Here is a 22,296-nt window from a genome sequence, read left to right as displayed (position 1 = left end):
CCAGCAGAAAAAGTTTCTATCCATCTTACCTATCAATTTCTTTTGAAATTCTAAAAACCTCATTCAAATCACCCCTTGACCTTCTATATTTCAGGGAATCATTAATATATGATTAACTGGTAACATACTCTGGAGAAAAATAGTTTTCCTGGTGAAATTCAGTCTGATGGAGTAAACAGGACATGAAACAATGCAGAAATCACAAGAAAAAAAAGTACATTCACGGCTTGGATACTTACTATTTTGTTTTCTGTAGCTTCCCCCAGTAATCCTCCAAAAGTGATGACAGGAGACATGCAGGCACAATAAAGGAAAAGAATGGAAGCCAGGCACTGCAGACTAAATGCGTCTCTGAAGTCACTCAAGTAAACCGGTGATTTTCTTTTGATGTCACGGATTAAGCCACCAAAGGGCCTGTGGGGTAATTTAGCAGTTTTCACAAAACTTCTGAATCTAGCATTTATCTTAAATGCAAACAGCAGACAGTGGTTGAACACGTTTAATTCCACCAAACTGGGACAAGGATTACACAGGGTTACAGTCACAGCCCCCTTGTGGAAAATTAATGAAACATCTGATTTTAAGATCAAGTCAGATTATACCCAACAATCATCTTCTAAATAATAAATTCCAAAATTAGTGGTAAACACAATAAAACTCAAATGCCAGTGTTGACATACTACAGTTGTGGTGAGGCACATACAGCCATTTGGCATAAAGAGCATTTCAGTTTCACAATGATCAGCATAGATGTTGAATTACCTTTAGTCACCAGCATTGTGTACAGACAGAGGAACAAAGCTCCACATTTCTGGGAAGAAGCTCAGAGAATACAGCTGATCATTTTTTTATTCGTTCGTGGGATGTGGGCATTGCTGGCTTGGCCAGTATCTATTGCCCATCCCTCATTGCCCTTGAGCATAAACTCTTCTTAGCATTACACAGGAAATTGAAACATCACTTTTTCTTTCCAAATTACAAATTAAACCTGAAGTGTTTTGATCACCAACATTCACATATTTTTGGCTGAGAAAGCATGAATTCACAATGAGTCCTGAACTGCAGCTGAATTCACCTAATTTTTCCTCCACTTAAATTCAGAAAAGCAAACAAAATTCTAAAGGCTTTGAAGTTAGCTACTATAGCCATCTTGGGTGAGGTAAAATATAAGAGGCTAGAGAGGGAAAAATTGATAAGCAATCCAATCTTTCCAATCTGCATCTGGTGTACTTCACTCAGCTCAAGAAGAACATCACAAAAGGAGCTGTCAGCTGCCACTCTTTTCAGCTGAAGAATAATTATGGTAAAGTGAGACATAAAATAATTGAAAATAAACTTTAAAGGGCGCACATAAAAAAGTCTACAGAATTTCTTTTTGGCAGAAAGTTTACCAACGTCTTTGTAGTTATTTAAAAATGTTACCATTGTTATCACCATATATGGCTCACCTTCTGTAGGGCAATTTGGGATGGGCAATAAATGCTGGCCTAGCCAGCAACACCCACATTCCATGAAAGAATAAAAAAATATAACAGCAGCATTGGCAACTTACATGCAAGTTTTCTGGTTTGCAGAATTAGTTTAAAATGTTCATCCTTCAAACATAAATTCCACACATGAAGGCGGCTGCACTTTTCTTGCACAAACTTTGCAGCAGCATTATTGACAGCAAGATTTCTTGGAAATCTAAGTCACGTAAAAATGTATGTTTTCTGATGAGTCACACAATCAGCATTAACTTTTTTTAAAAATGAACCAAAGTGACAGAGTCCCTAGTCAATGATACTATCAATACTGAGAATAAAAACATTGGGCTGGATTTTAAATCTTCTGCAACGCTGGGAACTGTGGCCGGGTGGGGAGTGGGGGTGCTATGAAGATAAGAACGGAGGAGACCTGCCACCCACCCCGACAGGCCCCGTAATGATCTCAGCAGCGGCGAGGCCTCATGGCGGCCGCCTCGCCACTTAGCGACGGGACCACAATTTCCATATGTAAATTAATTTACATACCCGATTTAATGAAGGTCCTGTCGCCTCCTTAATCGTCGCACAGATCTTCATTCAGGCAGCCAGCAATTTATGTATTTTTATTTAGTGATACAGCACTGAAACAGGCCCTTCGGCCCACCGAGTCTGTGCCGACCAACAACCACCCATTTATGCTAATCCTACATTAATCCCATATTCCCTACCACGTCCCCACCATTCTCCTACCACCTACCTACACTAGGGGCAATTTACAATGGCCAATTTACCGATCAACCTGCAAGTCTTTGGCTGTGGGAGGAAACCGGAGCACCCGACGGAAATCCACGCAGTCACGAAGAACTTGCAAACTCCACACAGGCAGTACCCAGAACTGAACCCGGGTCGCTGGAGCTATGAGGCTGCAGTACTAACCACTGCGCCGCCTTCAAATCCCCAAATGCCACGCCTTCAAATCCCCATTCAGCATGTGGGGAGGAGGGAGCTGGAACTCTTTTTCAGCGGTTGGGGGGGTGGGGGGGAGAGAGAAGGTCATTTAATGACGGTAGGTATTCCAGGGGGGGGGGGGGGGGGGGGGGGCGGGGGGAAATGGGCTGAAATAAAGTTTAATTCCATTGGGGAAGGGGGGGGGGGGAAAGAGAGGACATGGGAAGACTGTTAAATTCATTTTTTACAATGTACAATAACTGGTCCTTTAGAAATTTAATGTTGAGGCTCTAAGCCCTTTAAAAATGGCGCCAGATGCCGTTGGCAGCAATGGCTCACCCGCCCCCTCCACATCATTGGGGTGGGGAGGGCAGCCGCCCCAGCCCTGCTAATGAGCCACTGTGTTTGGAATCGCGGCGGCTCTGCGACGTGGTCCCATGCATATGGGTCGCATTTTTTCCCGCCGACGGCAGCGGGCTGTTAAAATCCAGCCCATTAAGTTTGTAGGAGAGAGCAAAATGTGTGTGGAGACCATGCAATGAGTCTTGTTTTTTAAACACAAGAGATGGAGAGCAGAGTTGTGGGCAGCATATTTGGAACTTAAGTATAACAAGTAAGGGATATTTAGAAGAGCACTTATCTCAATGTTAGAATAAACTAGAAATGCAGCTGCGGAGTGAAGTTGAGAGACAGATTATCTCTCAGACAACCAGCTTTTCTTGTATCCTGTTTAGGAGTGCAAGAAAGGTGCTGAAAGAACCTCCTCAGACATAGGAATAATATTCGACTTTGAATAGATTCAGGTTTTGTTGAGTTAAAAATCTTTTGGCATAAAAAAGGAAATTGAGCTTCTTGGAAACTGCTTGGATTTTCATTTGAAATCAAAGGAGTTGGTGATGCCAAGAATATTCATTGATGAAGGTCTACAGGTTGTACGAAGTAGTGCTTTTTGGTTTAGCTTTTCAAGAGAAATTAAGAAACTAGGTCAATGAACGAAAAAAGATAGTCAGTGCCCCACTGAAAAACTTGGCATAAATGTTGAGTAATTCAGCCATTGAGAGGGGTTTGGAGCTTGAAAACATGAATGGCATTCAATTTGAAAGGAGTTGATTAATGTAGAGTGGAAATAGTGGATCATGTTGAAGTGGTCATGGATATGAAGGAGGAACAGAATGCGGAGAGTCTAGAGACCTAAGGAAATCCGAACATGATGGGAAAAAAAGGGAGGGTGAAGCATTAACCACAGCAGATAGAAATATTTATCAAACCACTGAATAGCCATGAGTGTAGCTTTGGTGGAATGACATAAGGGGCTGGATTTTACTAGCCCCCCCCCCCCCCGACGTCGGGGGTCATGGCAGGGAGGCCCGGAAAATACATCCGGGAGAGGCCTGCCATGGACCTCGACACCAGGAAGGCCCCGCCCCATATTATCGGCAGCAGCGAGGCCTCGTGGTGCCCCCACCACCACCCCCACTCTGCAACGGGACCTAAATGAAAATGTACTAATTTATTTAAATTACATGAATAAAGACCTACCTTGATGCGACAGCTGTCCCACTCAGATATTCCAGCCAGTTACCAGAACTCCCATGCCTTTCGATCTCTGTTCGGAGATCAGAGGCTGAACACTGGTGGGGAGGGGGGGAGGGAGGTGTGAAGTTTTCAGGGCGGGGGGAGCGGGGAAAACTATTGCTATTGGTTGAGAGGATGGTGGGAAGCGGTTGAAGGTGAAAGTGAAGGAAGTTCACGGGGGAAAGATCAGGATCTAGAGTTGAATTTTTTTGGGAGGAGAGGGCAATTAATAAATTGAGTAGTCATTAGGGGGTGGGAGAGGGGTTTGAAACAGCTAATAAAGTTTTAAATTAATTTTTTTAAAGACCTGTACCTTTAAAAATTTAAATAGACTTGAAGGGCTTGAAGCCTTGAAAAATGGCACCAGCACCTGCGTGGTGGCTCCGGATGCCTTTGCTGGGGACGGAGTGCCCACCGCCTCTATGTCATCAGGGGCGGGTGGTCTGCCCCTCCATGTAAATACTTGCTTAGAAGTGAACAGTGCCAGACTCTGTCAAAGGCTTTGAGGGATGTCCAAGGCAATGACAGAAGACACATCATAGTATTTAAGAAAAGTTTCAGAGGTGTGCATGATCACCAGTGAAGCGTCCATGCTAAAAACCTTACCAACAGACATGGATTAGACTCGAACATCCAAGGTGATTGATAACAGTTAATCCTAGCTTCAAGAACTTTAGAAAGTACCAAAGAAAGGGGAGTCGAGTGGTCGTTAAAAGAGCAAGAGGTGTCACTTTTGTTCAAAATTGGACGAACACACAGAATTCCAAGAAGGCAGCCTAAGAATAAGAAAGATTGAAGAGACAGAATAAAACCAGGACAAGCTTGAAGGCGCACATCTTGAGCATGGAGGCACAGTTTCAAAATCTGCATGCTTAACAGTGAAGAGAACTGAAAATGACTTCAGGAGGACATAAGCAGATTAGTAAATTGGACAGGCAGATATCGGATGAAATTTAATGTACAGAAGTGTGAAGCGATACACTTTGGAAAGAAGAATGAGGAGAAATATACACTTCATGGTAAAACTAAAAGGTGCAATGGAAAAAAGATGTAGGGGTTGAGAGATACATTTCTTTAAATGTGGGAGTACAGTTTGATAACGCAGTTATAAAAATAATTCTGTAGGGATCCATAGGTTTTAAAAAAAGGACATCATGCAAAAAAACAAAGAGGCAATCCTAAACCTACACAAATTATTAGTTAGGTCAGAGCTTCAGCAACTTTAAGAAGAATGTCAAAGCCATGGAATGGGTACAAAAGAATTTCACTATGATGATACCGGGAATATATCAGGCTTGACTTATGAAGTGAGACTAGTGAAACTGGGGATAAAACAGGTTAAGAGACATGTTCAAAATTAGGAAGGAATTTGATTAGAAACAAATGTTTTTTATTTATTCTATCACCGGACACGGGCTTTACTGGCAATGCCAGCATTTATTGCCCTCGAGAACGTGTTAGTGAACCGCTGCAGTCTGTGTAGTGAAGGTACTCCCACAGTGCTGGTAGGTAGGGAGTTTCAGGATTTTGACCCAGTGACTATGAAAGAACAGCCCTTCGAGCCTGCTCCGCCATTCATTATGATCATGGCTGATCACTTGGAGGGGAACTTGCAGGTGGTAGTGTTCACATGCACCTGCTACTTTGTCTTTCTAGTTGATAAAGGTTGCAGGTGCTATCTAAGTAGCCTTGACAAGTTGCTGCAGTGCATTTTGTAGTTGGTACACACTGCGGCCATGGTGCACCAGTGGTCAAGGGAATGGATGTTTTAAGTAGTGGATGAGGTGCCCATCCAGCAGATTGCTTTGTCCTGTATGTTATCAAACATCTTGCACATTGTTGAAGCTACACTCATCCAAGCAAATGGAGTGTATTCCATTACACTCCTGACTTATGCCTTATAGGTGGTGGACAGACTTTGGGAGTGGGAGTGGGGGGGGGGGGGTGGGTGGAAGTTGGGAGGCAAGTCACTCACCAATCAATACCTAGACTCTGATCTGCTCCTGTAGCCATGGCTGGTCCAGATAAGTTTCTGCTCTAGGGTGGCTCCTTCATGTGCTATGACAAACTTAATGAGTCACTTTTCTGCCAACACTGTTGCTTTCATCTTTGCCATTCACCTCAATAAAAACATTGGACCTAGTCCAATTTACAGGACCCATCACCAGATGTTAGGGTATTGTCACAACACATGAAGGCAACTTTTTTGAGTCACAATGGCAACACCTACCCAGTCAGAAATAATAATTTAGCAGAATGATCCCTAACTCACTCCATTAATTTTGTATTCTTAAATGCAGCCATCATCTTGAATAACGGTCATCAAATCTAAGAGGGAGGACCAAAGGATCTGTTGGAGCAATATTATCAAGTACCTTTCCCAGTAATTTACAAATACTGAACAACAAGCTGGCCTTTACCTACTGTAGTAAGTATGGTCCATCTGCTTCTTTATCAACACCGAAATAAGACCGCTACTAGGCATAAATCAGAGTTTGGGCTCCTGGTATATCTAATGAAAGGCTGGCCTCAATTTGGCCAGGCATGGTTTATAAAATTCCACAATACACCCATCCAAGATCAATAATTAGGGTGGCACAGTGGCGCAGTGATTAGCACCGCAGCCTCACAGCTCCAGCGACCCGGGTTCAGTTCTGCGTACTGCCTGTGTGGAGTTTGCAAGTTCTCCCTGTGACCGCGTGGGTTTCCGCCGGATGCTCCGGTTTCCTCCCACAGCCAAAGACTTGCAGGTTGATAGGTAAATTGGCCATTGTAAATTGCCCCTAGTGCAGGTAGGTGGTAGGAGAATGGTGGGGATGTGGTAGGGAATATGGAGTTAATGTAGGATTAGTATAAATGGGTGGTTGTTGGTCGGCACAGACTTGGTGGGCCGAAGGGCCTGTTTCAGTGCTGTATCTCTAAATAAATAAAAAAAATTTAAAATTTATTCTCCCACATCCCCCATTGCCTTTTCTACTTCTGCTTGCTTTATGAGTCCCTCCAATTGATCAGATAAAGATTGATCTAGCTTTGGAATCTCAACACCTGCAAAAACAGAATTATATACATGGGCTGCGCCTTCTGATTTGGTTTGGTATAACAAGCTCAAATTCATAAAATGCTTGATCAATTTTACTGGTTAATTTCTGGTTAATTTAATGTTGTTTATCTGTATTCTTAATTGCTGGTAGTTATCTAGCTGCATCATACGGCTTCAGCTGTCTTGGCATCAATTTTCTCACTTTATCTCCCTGGTCAAAATTGTTGCCTAGCCTGAAACATGAATTTAGTTATTTTTATAATGTTGGTAGTATTAAAAGATTATGCTCAACATTTATAAGCTCCCCAATTGCTCTTTCTGAATGAAAATCTTTGCATTGCATCGCCAACTGATGGACTTGAGCCCATAGCATCAAAAGCACTTTGCTTTCTCTGACTGAAAGATAGTTTATAATGTGCTGCAACATTATTACTTTCCATCAGGATGCCTTAAAAGACACCAAGCCAGTATATGCCTTCAAGTATCCATCAATTCTCATCTCCATACTTCACATGAATTGGGGCTGAAAAACAATTTAGTGCTCATTCTCCACTATGGATATTGCTGGTTGTCATATCATAGAAGAAAATATGAGGGAGCATTACCAGAAACTGCTCCATGATTACTTTTGTACCAGTGACGATCGATCAGTCCCCTCTGGCACCCAAAAGTTGTCACTTTATGAATACACATCATGGCATAACAGACACATTCCCAAGTTGTGGGTGGGATAGTTTCCATTTTCTGTCAACTCCATCTCCCTGCCAAATACCTAAATATCCCCATGGCTCACAGTTCTTGCACTCTTAGCAACACTTTTTAAAATTTGCTTTCATAATGTGGACATTAGTATGCCTATTCCTACTTGCTCTTAGGTGATGAGCCTTTCCTGAACCACTGCAGCTCATGTGTTGATGGTACCCCACAATAGTTATTAGGTAGGGAATTCCAGGATGTTTACTCAGTGAGATGGAAGGAATGCTTTCTATGCCTAAGTCAGGATGACATGCGACTTGGAAGGGAAATTGGAGATGATGGTGTGCTCATGGCATTGCTGCTTTTCTTTGTGGTATAGTTGAAAGGGCTGGGAGGTATTGACAAAGTAAGTTTGACGGGTTGCTGGAGTGCTTCCTGTAGATCATACACACTGCAACCAGCGTGCCTGTGCAGGAAGTGGTAGAAGCTGAGTTCAGTGGCAAGCACACTAATCGCACAAACGGCTTTAGCCTTTATTCTGCCAAGTTTCTGGAGTGCTGTTGTGGCTGTATCTATCCAAACAAATGGTGAATATTCCATTGCATTGACATTAGCTTTGTGCAGAAGTTTTGAGAGGGTCAGCTGAGTCATTTAGAGTACCCAACTTCTGTCCTACTATTCTAGTCATGGTGTTGATATAGTTGGTTCATTAAACTTCTGCCCAACTGTAGTGGAATTGGTACTACTAGTGCTATTGAATGTTAAGGGAGGTGGTTTAGCTTTCTCATGTAGGAGATTATCACCACCTGGCACCTTAGTAGCACAAAATGCCACTAACCACTTGTCAAACCTCTCTCGATCTGGCAAGAGATTAAAGTCTTCACATATATCAGAAAGCTCACTCCCCAATTTTAGACAGCATCTCCAGGATTTGTGTCAGACTGGTCTTAATAGGACATATCTTAACCAGGATTACTCCTCTCATGCCAAACAAACCCACCTTCGCCTCCACACCTTCCCAAAAGCATCCCACAATGAGTTTTTTTTTTAAATTTCACTCTGTTGTCATATTGTTTCTTGTCACTCTGCTGTAAACTTTTTCCTCCTACTAAATCTAAATTTGGGAAGCCCCAGATGTAACATACTGCCTCAAATCGCAAAGCAGTAGTAACTTAGGTTAGTGTCTGTAACTGCCCACATGAGGTCATGAACTGGAAGGCTGTTCCAAGGAGACAACCACAGAAACGTAGGAAAAGGATCACCATACACTGTACTCATGCACTTTCTAGTGAACAGATGCAATGAACCAAGGAAAGAGGGCTATATCAAACATCACAATTAAGCAACATTACTCAGCAATTACACAAAATATATCTAGTGTTATGGAAGTTTATTTCGTTAAAATATTTTTTGACGAATTCATAGTAAAACTGAATAAATGTTGGACCAGTTTTTTTTTTCGAGATCACTGAAAGAACTAATTTGGCAACGTATACTGGTTGTCACATGATGCACGTTAAAAGTAAAACAGAAACCCTGGTAACAGGAGACAAACTTGGGGAGAGAAGTCAATAGCGCCCCTTGATTAGACAAACCCAGGAGCAGCAGGGCGCACCTGAGAGAGCAGAAAACTCACAAGCTTTTGGTTGTGTGTCCGAGTGTGTTTTACCTCCTGGAGTGAGCAGCTGATAAAGTTAGCCTGAAGAAGTATCAAGGAAGGAGAGAAAACCACAACCCAGCTTGTTTTCCAACAAATCTCTAAAAGACTCAGAGGTCCACTGTGGCAAGTCATCTCATCTTCTGTCTTTGAAGAAAGACTGCTAAATTACTTCTCAACACCACATGAAAAGAGCTGTTCTAAAAGATCCCAGTGACCTGTCTACATGTACTCAGAAGTTAGACTGTATATGCCAGTTTTGGAACAACATATCTCATCTGATGATTTCTTCAAAAATGAGCAAGTAATCAGCCCAAGTGTTTTTTGTCTGTAACAGAGCTCTGAATTTAAACAATTCCCTTTTATTTTTTCAGTTAACTGGTGTATGCATATATATGTGTATGTGTGTGTGGGGCTAAGGTAAAAAAGGGACTTTAAAAGTTAGTTAAGGTAAAAAGGGAACATTACAAATTTGTGTGTTTATGCTTTACCTCATTACTACTTAAGACTTGTTCTATAATAAACTGTTAATTCTGTTGTTCATTAAAGAAACCTGGTTAGTGTGTTCTATTCTGGGAAAAGCAGAATATATGATTGACCATATCGGTAAGTGGGAAAATTTAAAATATATGTTGTGACCTGTAGCGAAGTGGAATTAGAATAAACAGTGCACTCCTCCCGCCTTGGTCGTAACATATTATTGGGGGCTCTCTTTCCGGGATAAACCCAACGCTGACGACATACAATTGTAAGTGGGGTAATAATAATTGGAAAAGGAAAAAATAAAAAAGCAGATTTCTTGTAAAGTTTACACCACCGGAATGTCTTTAACAGTTACTGCAACTTTTCAAAAGGGGAAGGAGGATGTATCCTTGAGTGATTTGAGGAACTTAACCAAGGATTTGGCAGAACTGTTGGTGTTAGAGTTAAAACCAGGAGCTAAGACAGCAGGCATAATTGAAGTAACAGCACACCATTTGAAATTGGAAGAAGAAAGCAAACCAGGGGGTGGTGCAGTTGAATATCTAAAATTCAGTTACAGATGAGGCAGCTTGAACTTGACAAGGAAAAAGCAATGGAAATAAAAAAAACTTGAGCTTGAAAGAGAATAGGCAATAAAAAAAAACCTTGAACTTGATAGAGAGGAAAAGGAGAAAGGACATAACAGATTAGAAAGCTGGTACTAAGTCAAAAGAGTGGTCTTGACTCCAGTGAAAGTTCTGGTGGGGAAAAACCTGTATCCAGCTCAGGACCCAGTGGAGAGCTGTATAAATTTGTGCAAGCCCTCAAGTTTGAGGAAAAGGACATAGAAGCATTTTTCATTTCTTTTGAAAAGATAGCCAAACAGATGAAGTGGCCAAAGGAAACTAGGCCTCACTGCTGCTGCCGAGATCGGTACGGGGCCTACCGACGTCGGAGTCAGCACACCACCCACTGCCCATCCAACACCGTTCCCGGCGGTGGAGGGGCTTTAAAACCCAGCCCAAGGAGCTTTGAAAAGGTACCATCGGACCCTCAAAACGATGATCAGGGCATACTGTCATGAATATCCCCATGATTGGGATAAAGGACTAGAATTTCTTTTGCTTGCCACTAGCGATTCACCTAATGAATCTACAGGTTTTAGTCCTTTTGAATTAGTTTATGGACATGATGTGAGGTCCTCTAAAACTAATTAAAGAAAGGTTTTTGGAACAGAGCGATGAATCTTCTGTGCTAGATTATGTATCTGTGTTCCGGGAATGGCTCACGAGAGCCTGCAAAGTGGTTCAGGAACACCTTAAAGCTTTCCAAACAACGATGAAGAAAAGGGCTGACAAGCATGCTAAGATCCAGACATTTCAACCAGGGATGAAGTGTTGGTATTACTGCCTTTACAGGGCAAACTGTTGAAAGCACGGTTCAGTGGTCCATATAAAGTAGTCAAGAGAATTGGTAAAGTAAATTATTTGATTGACACCCCAGATCGCCAGAAGAAGAATTGGTTCGGTCATATCAAGAAGTTGAAACAATATTATCGCCAAGAGGAGGATCAGCAAGCACAGGTATGTCAGGTAGTAGGGACAGTGAAGGATGGAAGGACTCGTGAGAATGAGGCAGGAGGAGGCCTAGACAATTCTCAAATTGAACCTCCTACTATCCAGTTAGCGAATACTGAATTGCTAGGGAGATTGGACACTATGCTTTCATATTTAGATGCAGACCAACGAGAAGACCTAACAAGGCTACTCACAGAATTTAAAAGAGTCTGTAGAGATAAGCCAGGATGTACAACCTTAGCCACACATGGGGTTGGATTTTGTTCGCCCCAAGTGACAGGGTCCGTGGCGAGGCGGGCCTGAAGAAGCCTCCGGGAGAGGGTCACCACACCTCTTCCCCCCCCCCCCACCACCCCCCCGATGCCAGGAGGGCCTAGCCCGATATTACCAGCAGTGGCAAGGCCTCCTGGTGGCCCCCCCGCCACTCGGTGATGGGACTTCTATTTGAATATTTAAATAAACTAAAATGAATTAATCAATGATACTTATGCTGCCACCCTCATGTCCCGCTGCAATATTCTGCCCAGTGGCTGGAACTTCTGTGTCTTCGGATCCCGTCTGGGGAAACGAGGCTCCACACTGGTGGGGAGGACAGGGGCGGGGGGAGGAGGTAAATTTATCAGTGCATAAGTGGGGTGTACGGGGTCAAAGTAACATCATGGGTGTAGGGGATGGTGGGAAGGGTTGGAGTTTAAAGCTTATACAATTTGGTGGGGGAAGGTCAGATGGACAAGTGTTATGTGGGGGGGTAGAGGGCAAATAATTAATTGTTATTGGGGGGGGGGCAGAAGAAATGTCTTTAATCATTTTTATTGTCTTGATCTTTAAATATTTAAATTTCCTGATCTGGCTGACAGCCCTTTAGAAACGCATCAGCACCTACGCACAGGCAGCTGACGCCATTGCCGGGACAGACAGCTCGCCCAACTATTTAAATGAGCCGCCACAAGGAGGTTTGCAGCGACTCCGTGACACGCAGGTTAATTTTGTTGTTCGTTAAAGAAACCTGGTTAGTGTGTTTATTCTGGGAAAAATCGAGTGTATGATTGACCGTATCGGTAAGTGGGAAATTTTAAAATATATGTTGTGTCCTGTGGAGAAGTGGGAGTAGAGAAAACATTGCACTCCTCCCACCTAAGGCATACCACTAGTGAATGTTAAAGACCATCGGGGTAACTTTCAAATTTGCCAGAAGGTAAAATTGACAGTGTCGGATCAGCCACCTGTGAGAAACCCCGTCCAATTTTCTTTTCTGTTCACTTACACAGAAATCAGGCTGTATGTGTAACAAGCAACTGATCTGATACCACCTGTTTTATGCTCCCGAAGTTGAAAGTTAGCCCCAATTAAACTAATTTATATGGCCTCAAGATGTATTTACTTAAATACCAAACATTATTTACCTTCAACTTAATACTTTTGAAAGGACAGTTGGAAGACAGTGACTGTACAAGGAAACACATGAAACAGAATTCCTTTCGCTTTTTGCATATATTTACAAGATTTTATCATAATATCTCCTTCCCCGAACTCTCAGAAACTTTTACCTGTAGCATAGATATTCAAAATGATGATACATAAAGCACAGCAAACTTAAAAGCCAAAAAAGGCTTCAAAGTTTCACAGAATTGATTTTCAATCCTGCACTCCATCAAACGTTATGCAATCATGTTGACTAATTTAAGATTAATTTCACAGGAAAAAAAATACCTCTGTAGCAATTAATGTGTAAAACAAACCTTCCGGTGCGTTCAAGTTCAGGCCCAGCGTGGTGCTCTTCGTGATTTGTGGTTCCATTGGTCATTGTTGGACCATTTGGAAGAGGAGGAGGACACTTGCGTTTTTCCTTTTTATAGCAGATAGAGAAAAAAAACTATTTTACAAATGAGCTTTAATCAAAGATTCATTGAATATCTTCTGGTCTGACAATTAAAAGTTCAAGATTCATTTACTATGATACATTTCAAAAGTTCCACGGGTTAAGTTCTGTCCACCAAAGCTGAACTGTCAATATCCCAAACACAAGTACAACTTTTAACTACATCTGATAAGGAAATGATAGGGAGAAGAAATGGGGAGAACAGCCTCCGAACAGAGGTTTCAGAGAAGGCGAGGCAAATAGTGCCAGTAAAAAACAAAGCGAGAAAGTGCTTCTGAAGCGAGGACTGACTGTTCAGTTTACTCTCGAAATTGTTGGTCTGCTGAATTTGGATGAATCTAAATGCAATTTATTTTCCTATAAATAAACAATTGTGCAAAAATATGTCCTAAAATTAACTAGGGGGTGCACCATTTTTGATGTAAAAGTCATCAAGACCACACCCCAAATCCCCTAAAAAAAACATACACTCCTGTCACTGCAGCATTTGGAATAGAAAGAATTTTAAATTTACTCCCTTCACACTTCTGGACCAAGTAGCTGTTCTTCATGCAACAGCGGGGTGTGGGGGGCTGTGGGAGAAGAACGGCAAGGTGCTCAACCACTGGGAAAATCACAGCTACGTCCAGTCCATTACTCACCAGATATCTGTGACCTTTCAACAGAATTGGCAAAGGTTAGAAAAGAATTAAGTTTTAAGCAAGTGAAGGTGAGGGAAGATTGGTGGGGAAGAGAACAAAAGGGAAGTTGTATGACAGGGCAGAAGAGATTAAATAACTAAGATGTCATGGGACAAAGGCAAAGAGTGTTAATGTTCATGGTAAAAGACAAAGCATTAGTGCAGTGAGAGTGTTAATAGCAGAGTAATGAGAAGCTCTGTCCAAAAGCACAAACATGAAATACAGGCACATAGTTAAAAGGTAAAAAAAAAAATATGAAAACATAAAAAAGCCAGTCATGCTCTGAAATTGCTGAACTCAATGTTGAGTCCACAAGGCTGTAGAGTGCCTAATTGAAAGATGTGTTGCTGCTCCTCGAGCTCGCGTTGATGTTCACTGGAACGCTGCAGTAGGCCAAGGACAGAAATATGGGCATGAGAGTGGGGTGGGGGGGCGGTGTTGAAATGGCAAGCAACCAGAAGCTCGGGTCATGTGTTCTGCAAAGCTGTCACCCAATCTGCTTTTGGTCTCCCCAATATAGACACGACTGCATTGTGAGCAGCGAATACAGTATACTAAACTGAAGGAAGTACAAGTAAATCGTTGCTTCACCTGGAAGGAGTATTTGGGGCCTTGGATGGTGAGGAAAGAGGAGGTAAAAGGGCACATATTACACCTCCTGCGATTGCATGGGAAGGAGCTGTGGGAAAGGGACAGGGTGGCGGGGGTGATGGAGGAGTGGACCAGGGTGTCACGGACGGAACAATCCCTTCGAAATGCTAATAGGGGAGGAGAAGGCAAGATGTGTTTGGTGGTGGCATCACGCTGGAAGCAGCAGAAATGGCGGAGCATAACCCTTTGAATGTGAAGGGGTGGGGTGGAAAATGAAGACAAGGGAAAAAACCCTGTCGCGGTTCTGGGAGGGAGGGGAAGGAGTGAGGGCAGAGTGCAGGAAATGTGTCTGACACGGTCGAGGGACCTGCCAACCACAGTTGGGGAGGAATCCCCGGTTGAGGAAAAGGAAGACGTGTTAGAAGCGCTGTTGTGGAAGGTTGCATCATCAGAACAGATGCATCAGAGACGGAGAAACTGGGAGAACGGGGTGATGTCCTTACAGGAAACGGTGGGAGGAAGTGTGGTCAAGGTAGTTGTGGGAGCCAGTGGACATTTAATGAATATTAGTGGACAGCCTATCACCAGAAATGGAGACAAAGAGGTTGAGGAAGGGAAGGGACGTATCAGAGACAGATCATGTAAAGGTGAGAGAAGGGCAGAAATTGGAAGCAGAGTTGAAGAAGTTTTCCAGTTCCCTCTGTAACACTCTGGTCCACACCTCCACCCCCCCATTCCCATGCAATCACAGCAGGTGTAATAACTGCCCTTTTACCTCCGCTCTCCACACCATCCAAGGCCCCAAACACTCCTTCCAAGTGAAACAACGATTTACTTGTACTTCCTTCAATTTCGTATACATAAGGGAGCCAGCGGCATGGTGGTATTGTGACTGGACTAGTTACCCAAAGACCCAGAGCATTGTTCTGGGGACATGGGTTCAAATCACACCATGGCAGAAGGTGGAATTTGAATTCAATTAATAAAAATTTGGAATTAAAAAGCTAGTCTAATGGGTTGTTGTAACAACCCATCTGGTTTGCTAAAGCCCTTTAGGGAAGGAAATCTGCTGTCCTTACCTGGTCTGGCCTACATGTGACTCCAGACCCACGGCAATGAGGTTGACTCTTAAAATCCCTCTGAAATGGCCTAGCAAGCCACTCAGTTGTATCCAACCGCTACAAAGTCAATAATGAATGAACTGGACGGACCACCCAGCATCGAACTAGGCACCGGAAACAACAATGGCAAACCCAACCCGGTCAGCCCTCCAAAGTCCTCCTTACTAACATCTGGGAGCTTGTGCGAAAGTTGGGAGAGCTGTCCCACAGACTAGTCAAGCAACAGCCTGACATACCTTATCATGCCTTACAGAAAACGTCCCAGACACCGTCATCACCATCCCAGGATATGTCCTGTCCCACCGACAGGACAGACCCAGCAGAGGTGGCAGCACAGTGGTATACAGTCGGGAGGGAGTTGCCCTGGGAGTCCTCAACATCAACTCCAGACCCCATGAAGTCTCTCAGCATCAGGTCAAACATGGGCAAGGAAACCTCCTGCTGATTACCACCTACAGCACAAACCTCCCTCACACCCCAGCTGATGAATCAGTACTCCTCCCTGTTGAACAGCACTTGGAGGAAGCACTGAGGGTGGCAATGGCGCAGAATGTACTCTGGGTGGGGGACTTCAACATCCACCACCAAGAGTGGCTCGGTAGCACTGACCGAGTCCTAAAGGACATAGTTGCTAGACTGGGTCTGCAGCCGGTGGTGAGAGAACCAACAAGACAGAAAAACATACTTGACCTCATCTCCACCAATCTGCCTGTCGCAGATGCACCTGCCTATGACAGTACTGGTGAGCACTGCACAGTCCTTGTGGAGAAAAAAATCCCGTCTTCACATTGAGGATACCCTCCATCCTGTTGTGTGGCACTACTACCGTGCTAAATGGGATAGATTTCGAACAGATCTAGCAATGTAAACTGGGCATCCATGAGGCGCTGTGGGCCATCAGCAGAAGCAGAATTGTACTCAACCACAATCTGTAACCTCATGGCCCAGCATATCCCCAATCTACCATGACCATCAAGCTGGGGGACCAACTTTGGTTCAATGAAGAGTGCAGGAGGGCATGCCAGGAGCAGCACCAGGCATACCTCAAAATGAGGTGTCAACCGAGTGAAGCTACAACCCAGGACTATCTGCGTGCCAAACTGCATAAGCAGCATGCTATAGACAAAGCTAAGCGATCCCATAACCAAAAGATCACATGTAAGCTCTGCAGTCCTGCCACATCCAGTTTTGAATAGTGGTGGACAATTAAACAACTAACTGGAGGTGGTGGTTCCACAAATATCCCCGTCCTCAATGATGGGGGAGCCCAGCACATCAGTGAAAAAGATAAGGCTGAAGCATTTGCAACAATCTTCAGCCAGAAGTGCCGAGCTGATGATCCATCTCGGCCTACTCCTGAAGTCCCCAGCATCACAGACACCAGTCTTTGGTCAATTCGATTCATTCAGCGTTATATCAAGAAATAACTGAAGGCACTGGATACTGTGAAGGCTATGGGCCCTCTCAACATTCTGGAAACAGTATTGAAGACCTGTGCTCCAGAACTTGTCGCGCCCCTAGCCAAGCTGTTCCAATACAGCTACAACACTGGCATCAACCTGGCAATGTGAACAATTGCCCAGGTATGTCCTGTACACAAAAAGCAGGACAAGTCCAAACCGGCCAATTACCGCCCCCTCAGTCTACTCTCGATCATCAGTAAAGTGATGGAAGGTGTCATCGACAGTGTTATCAAGCAGCACTTGCTTAGTAATAACCTGCACAATGACGCTCAGTTTGGGTTCCGCCAGGGCCACTCAGCTCCTGACCTCAATACAGCCTTGGTTCAAACACGGACAAAAGAAATGAACTCAAGAGGTGAGGTGAGAGTGACTGCCCTTGACATCAAGGCAAAACTTGACTAAGTATGTCATCAAGGGGCCCTAGCAAAACTGCAGTCAATGGGAATCAAGGGGAAAATTCTCCGCTGGTTGGAGTTGCACCTAGCGCACAAGAAGATGGTTATGGTTCTTGGAGGTCAATCATCTCAGTTCCAGTACATCACTGCAGGAGTTCCTCAGGGTAGTGTCCTAGGCCCAATCATCTTCAGCTGCTTCATCAATGACCTTCCTATAATTATAAGGTCAGAAGTGGGGACGTTCACTGATGATTGCACAATGTTCAGCACCATTCGCGACTCCTCAGATACTGAAGCAGTCTGTGTAAAAATGCAGCAAGACCTGGACAATAGTGGCAAGTAACATTCACGCCACACAAGTGCCGAACAATAACCATCTCCAACAAAACAGAATCCACCCATCTCCCCTTGACATTCAATGGCATTACGATTGCTGAATCCCACATTATCAATATCATGGGGATTACCATTGACCAGAAACTGAACTGGAGTAGCCATATAAATACCGTGGTTACAAGAGCAGTTCAGAGGCTAGGAATCCTGCAGCGAGTAACTCTCCTCCTCACTCCCCAAAGCCTGCCCATCATTTACAAGGCACAAGTCAGGAGTGTGATGGAATACTCTCCACTTGCCTGGATGGGTGCAGCTCCAACAATACTCAAGAAGCTCGACACCGTCCAGGACAAAGCAGCCCGCTTGACTGGCACCCCATTCACAAACATTCACTCCCTCCATCACCAATGCAGAATGACAGCAACGTGTACCATCTACAAGATCCACTGCAGCAACGCAGCAAGGCTCCTTCGACAGCACCTTCCAAACCCATAGCCTCTACCACCTAGAAGGGCAAGGGCAGCAGATGCATGGGAACACTACCACCTGCAAGTTCCCCTCCAAGCCACACACCATCCTGACTTGGAACTATATCGCAGTTCTTTCATTGTCGCTGGGTCAAAATCCTGGAACACCCTTCCTAACAGCACTGAGTGTACCTACCCCACATGGACTGCAGCAGTTCAAGAAGGAAGCTCACCACCAGCTTCTCAAGGGTAATTAGGGGTGGGCAATAAATGCTGGCCTAGCCAGTGAAGCCCACCTCCCATGAACAAATAAAATAAAACTGTACTCGCTGCTCACAATGCGGTCGCTTCTACATTTCGCAGGGGGAGGCCAAACATAGATTGGGTGACCACTTTGCAGAATAATTTCGCTCAGATCAAAAGCACGACCTGAGCTTCCGGTTGCTTGCCATTTCAACACACCCACCAGCTCTTATGCCCACATTTCTGTTCTTCACCTGCTGCAGCGTTCCAGCGAGCATCAACGCAAGTTCGAGGAGCAGCACCTCATCTTTCGATTAGGGACTCTGCAGCCTTGCAGACTCATTGAGTTCAACAATTTCAGAGCATGACTGGCTTTTTTTTAAATATTTTTCGACCTTTTGTATTTTATTTTTTAACCATGTGCCTGTTTTTCATGTTTGTGCTTTTGGACAGAGCTGCTCATTACTCTACCATTAATACTCACTGGACTAATGCTTTGTCTTTCTGCACAAGCATTAAAATTCTCGGTTCCGATGAAGGGTCACTGACCCGAAACGTTAACTCTGCTTCTCTTTCCACAGATGCTGCCAGACCTGCTGAGTGGTTCCAGCATTTCTAGTTTTTTATTTAACACTCTCTTTACCTTTGTCCCATGACATCTTTGTTATTTAATCTTCCCTGTCCTATCACACACCTTCCCTTTTGCTCTCTTCCCCAACAACCCCCATCTTCACTTGCTTAAAACCGAGTTCTTTTCTAACTTTTGCCAGTTCTGATGAAAGGTCACAGACCTGAAACGTTAATTCTGCTTCTCTCTCCACCGATGCTGCCTGACCTGTTGAGTATTTCCAGCACTTTGTTTCTATTTCAGATTTCTAACATCTGGAATATTTTGCTTTTACTCACCAGATATCCTTTTGTGCGGGTGTCACTGATTTGCTATCAGAAACAAGAGTGTTCATTCATCATTCTACCCTGAAGCACAGGGACACTGAAGCAAATTGTAGTTCCACCAACACCATTCTAACCAAGTTCAACTAATTTATGCATTGACCAAAATTTCAACCTGGTACTTTCCTAGAACAACAGAAACTACTGGAAATTCATACCTGTCAGTACAAACCGACCTGCTATGAAGTTTTGGGTGAGTACCCCTCATTAGACAGCAACCTGAAGAGTATACATCCAAGACAGTATTAACAGATATTTCCTCTTCAGATGTGGACTGAACTACTGTGTACTTCAAGCATTTTCTGCTTTTATTTCAAATTTCAAGCATTTGTATTTTTCTTTTCATTTTGACATCTTTCTAGCCTGCATTCACACCTTGGAGCGCAGGGAATACCTGGGATTATCTTCACATTAACTTGCAAGCAAGTTATAGTACAAGATAAAGCTCAGCTGAAGTTCTAATATCTGACTATGTTGCATTTACACACTTTTTGAAAAGTAAGGTAAGAACCCATTTTAAGGTGTAAATTTTCAAATGTATTAAGTTTTCATTTTATTAGGATGACAAGGAAATTCTCACCTGAGAAGGAACATTTTTTGGTGGTTCAATTCGTATTGAAGGATCCCACTCGCCTGGTGGGAGAACGGTAACTTGATCTAAAAATTCATCTATTCCCGCCAGCAGGTCTGTCCGGTCTTTTGCTTTGTAAGCAACATCGTGGAAAACCTTAATATATTTATACACACACACAAACACATTTATTAGCCACTCCTGTTTTAAGTACAGATCCAATGAGGAAATATAGCTACATTCTTTAGAACAACTGCAGTATTAAAGTCTGTCACAGTGATTTTAACAATTAAAATTTTTGAAAGTTAACAATTGTGGTTCAGCAGATTTACCTTGTCTCCTGAAGTAGCAATGATACACAGTAACTATAAAAGTAGTTCACTTACAATTACAATTTACTAATAAATTTTCTAAATTAACAAATCCAATAAGTGTCCCTTCGTGCAAACATTTATTTTATAGACTGAGGGTCAGATAAGACCAAGAGTAGACAAATGAAAGAGGTCTCAACTTCCCAATATTGGATTTAAAATCAATTACAGCCCTGTACATGACCTAAAGTAATTCTCTGGTAGACCACCTTGAGAAAAACTCAACTTGCCTCATCTGTCATTAGAGTAGCTATGGATCTACCAATTTCATGGTATTGCTGTGCTTTGCCAGATGGTCCCAACATAAGAAACAAAAATCTAAAGGGAAGGAAAATGCACATTAGAAAATAAAACAGAGCTTTCCAGCTATCACCCTAAATTTGATCAAATTGCTTGCTTCTCCTTGAAGCGACTAGCCATTTCCTGTTACTACATTCTTATTGTAGATGGCAATGTAAATATTTACAACTAAACATCAAGGACAGAATCATTTTTCACATATATACCGATGCCACAATTTCAGACATATTGAAAGATGCATTTTTTGGGTCACCAAGGCTGATACTGCACTCCCAGGCCTGAATTGCACTAACTGGGAGCACAAAATAGCCTCCATTATCTATTTTACCCACAACACTGTTCATAAACTGTAACAAAACTAACCGAGTAAACAGAACAACTGAAAAGCAGCAACTGGAAAACATATTCTGAAAACTTTTAATATAGAGAATGGTGTGAAGTGTTTTTGATGGATTTGGGGTGGTGGGGTTCGAGGTGAAATCCCTCTCATTTCTAGAGGCATTCCTGACAAAAATGAAAAAGGTTGCGATTGTCTGAAGCCCTTCATCACTGCAGGAGCTCTGCAAGAAAGGGTCCTCAGCCAAACTGTTTCATCAATGATCTTCTACCATGATAAGGTCAGGACTGGGGTTGATGATCCCAGTATTCAGCTCCATTCACAGCACCTCTGATAACTAAGCAGCCCATGTCAGCCTACAGCAGGACATAAATATTATCCAGCCTGGATTGACAAGCTGCAGTTAACATTCATGCCACATAAGTAGTGTGTAATGACCAACCTGAGCAAATGGAAGCCCAGCCATCTTTCTGTGAACAATATCACCATTGCCAAGCGCATCACTATCAAGACCTTGTGGGGAGGTTACCAATGCTGGAAGGTGAATTGGACCAGCAGCAATCAGTATTATGGTTTCAAGACAAAAGCAAAGACAGGGTACTCTGAAATTAGTGACTCCCCTCCTGAACCCTTGAAGTTTCTCCATCTGCAAGATTAAAATCAGAATTATGATAGGATATTCACCTGGATGGGTACAACCGCTACAATATTCAAGGAGATTGACACCACCCAGTACAGAGCTATTTGTTTGATCGGTGCCCCTCCCAACGGGCTCAATGTTCACCCCTCGCTACTAACACACTGCAGCCACAGTGCATAGAATAATCTAGAATGCACTGCATGCAACTCGCCAAGATTACTTTGGTAGCACTTCCCTCCATACGCACAATTTCTACCAAGAAAGCCAAGAGCAGCAATGTCGTGGAAACACTTCCTAGTCACAAACCAACCTGCCGTTGGCATATATCAATGAGTCAATATCCTATAATTTTGGGAGCACCATCACCATAAGGACTGCAGGGGCTCATAGGGAAGGCCCTCCGTCACCTTCTCAGAGCAACTTGGGATAGGCAACAAATACAGCTTGCTAGTATACTGTCCCCATCCTGAAAACATTAAAAAATAGAAAAGAAAGCTAACAGCATAATCCTGGCTGAAGCTTTACCTATGACA

General features: G+C 43.3%; 1 protein-coding gene across 1 annotated transcript in view; it reads right to left on the bottom strand.

The window, feature by feature from the left end:
* The window catches only part of LOC137380633 (sodium bicarbonate cotransporter 3-like), a 249,305-nt gene that overhangs the window by 94,124 nt on the left and 132,885 nt on the right, over positions 1–22,296 (bottom strand). The window contains exons 9-12 of the mRNA XM_068052777.1: positions 20,717–20,804; positions 20,125–20,271; positions 13,161–13,267; positions 240–414 (exon numbers count right to left, since the gene is read on the bottom strand). Of these exons, the coding sequence (XP_067908878.1) occupies positions 240–414; positions 13,161–13,267; positions 20,125–20,271; positions 20,717–20,804 (517 nt within the window). The remainder of the gene's footprint in view (positions 1–239; positions 415–13,160; positions 13,268–20,124; positions 20,272–20,716; positions 20,805–22,296) is intronic.

The sequence above is a fragment of the Heterodontus francisci genome, chromosome 2 (assembly GCF_036365525.1).
Source record: "Heterodontus francisci isolate sHetFra1 chromosome 2, sHetFra1.hap1, whole genome shotgun sequence".
Taxonomy (NCBI): domain Eukaryota; kingdom Metazoa; phylum Chordata; class Chondrichthyes; order Heterodontiformes; family Heterodontidae; genus Heterodontus; species Heterodontus francisci.
Note: the sequence above shows the minus strand (reverse complement) of the source record. Positions and strands in the feature narration are given on the sequence as shown.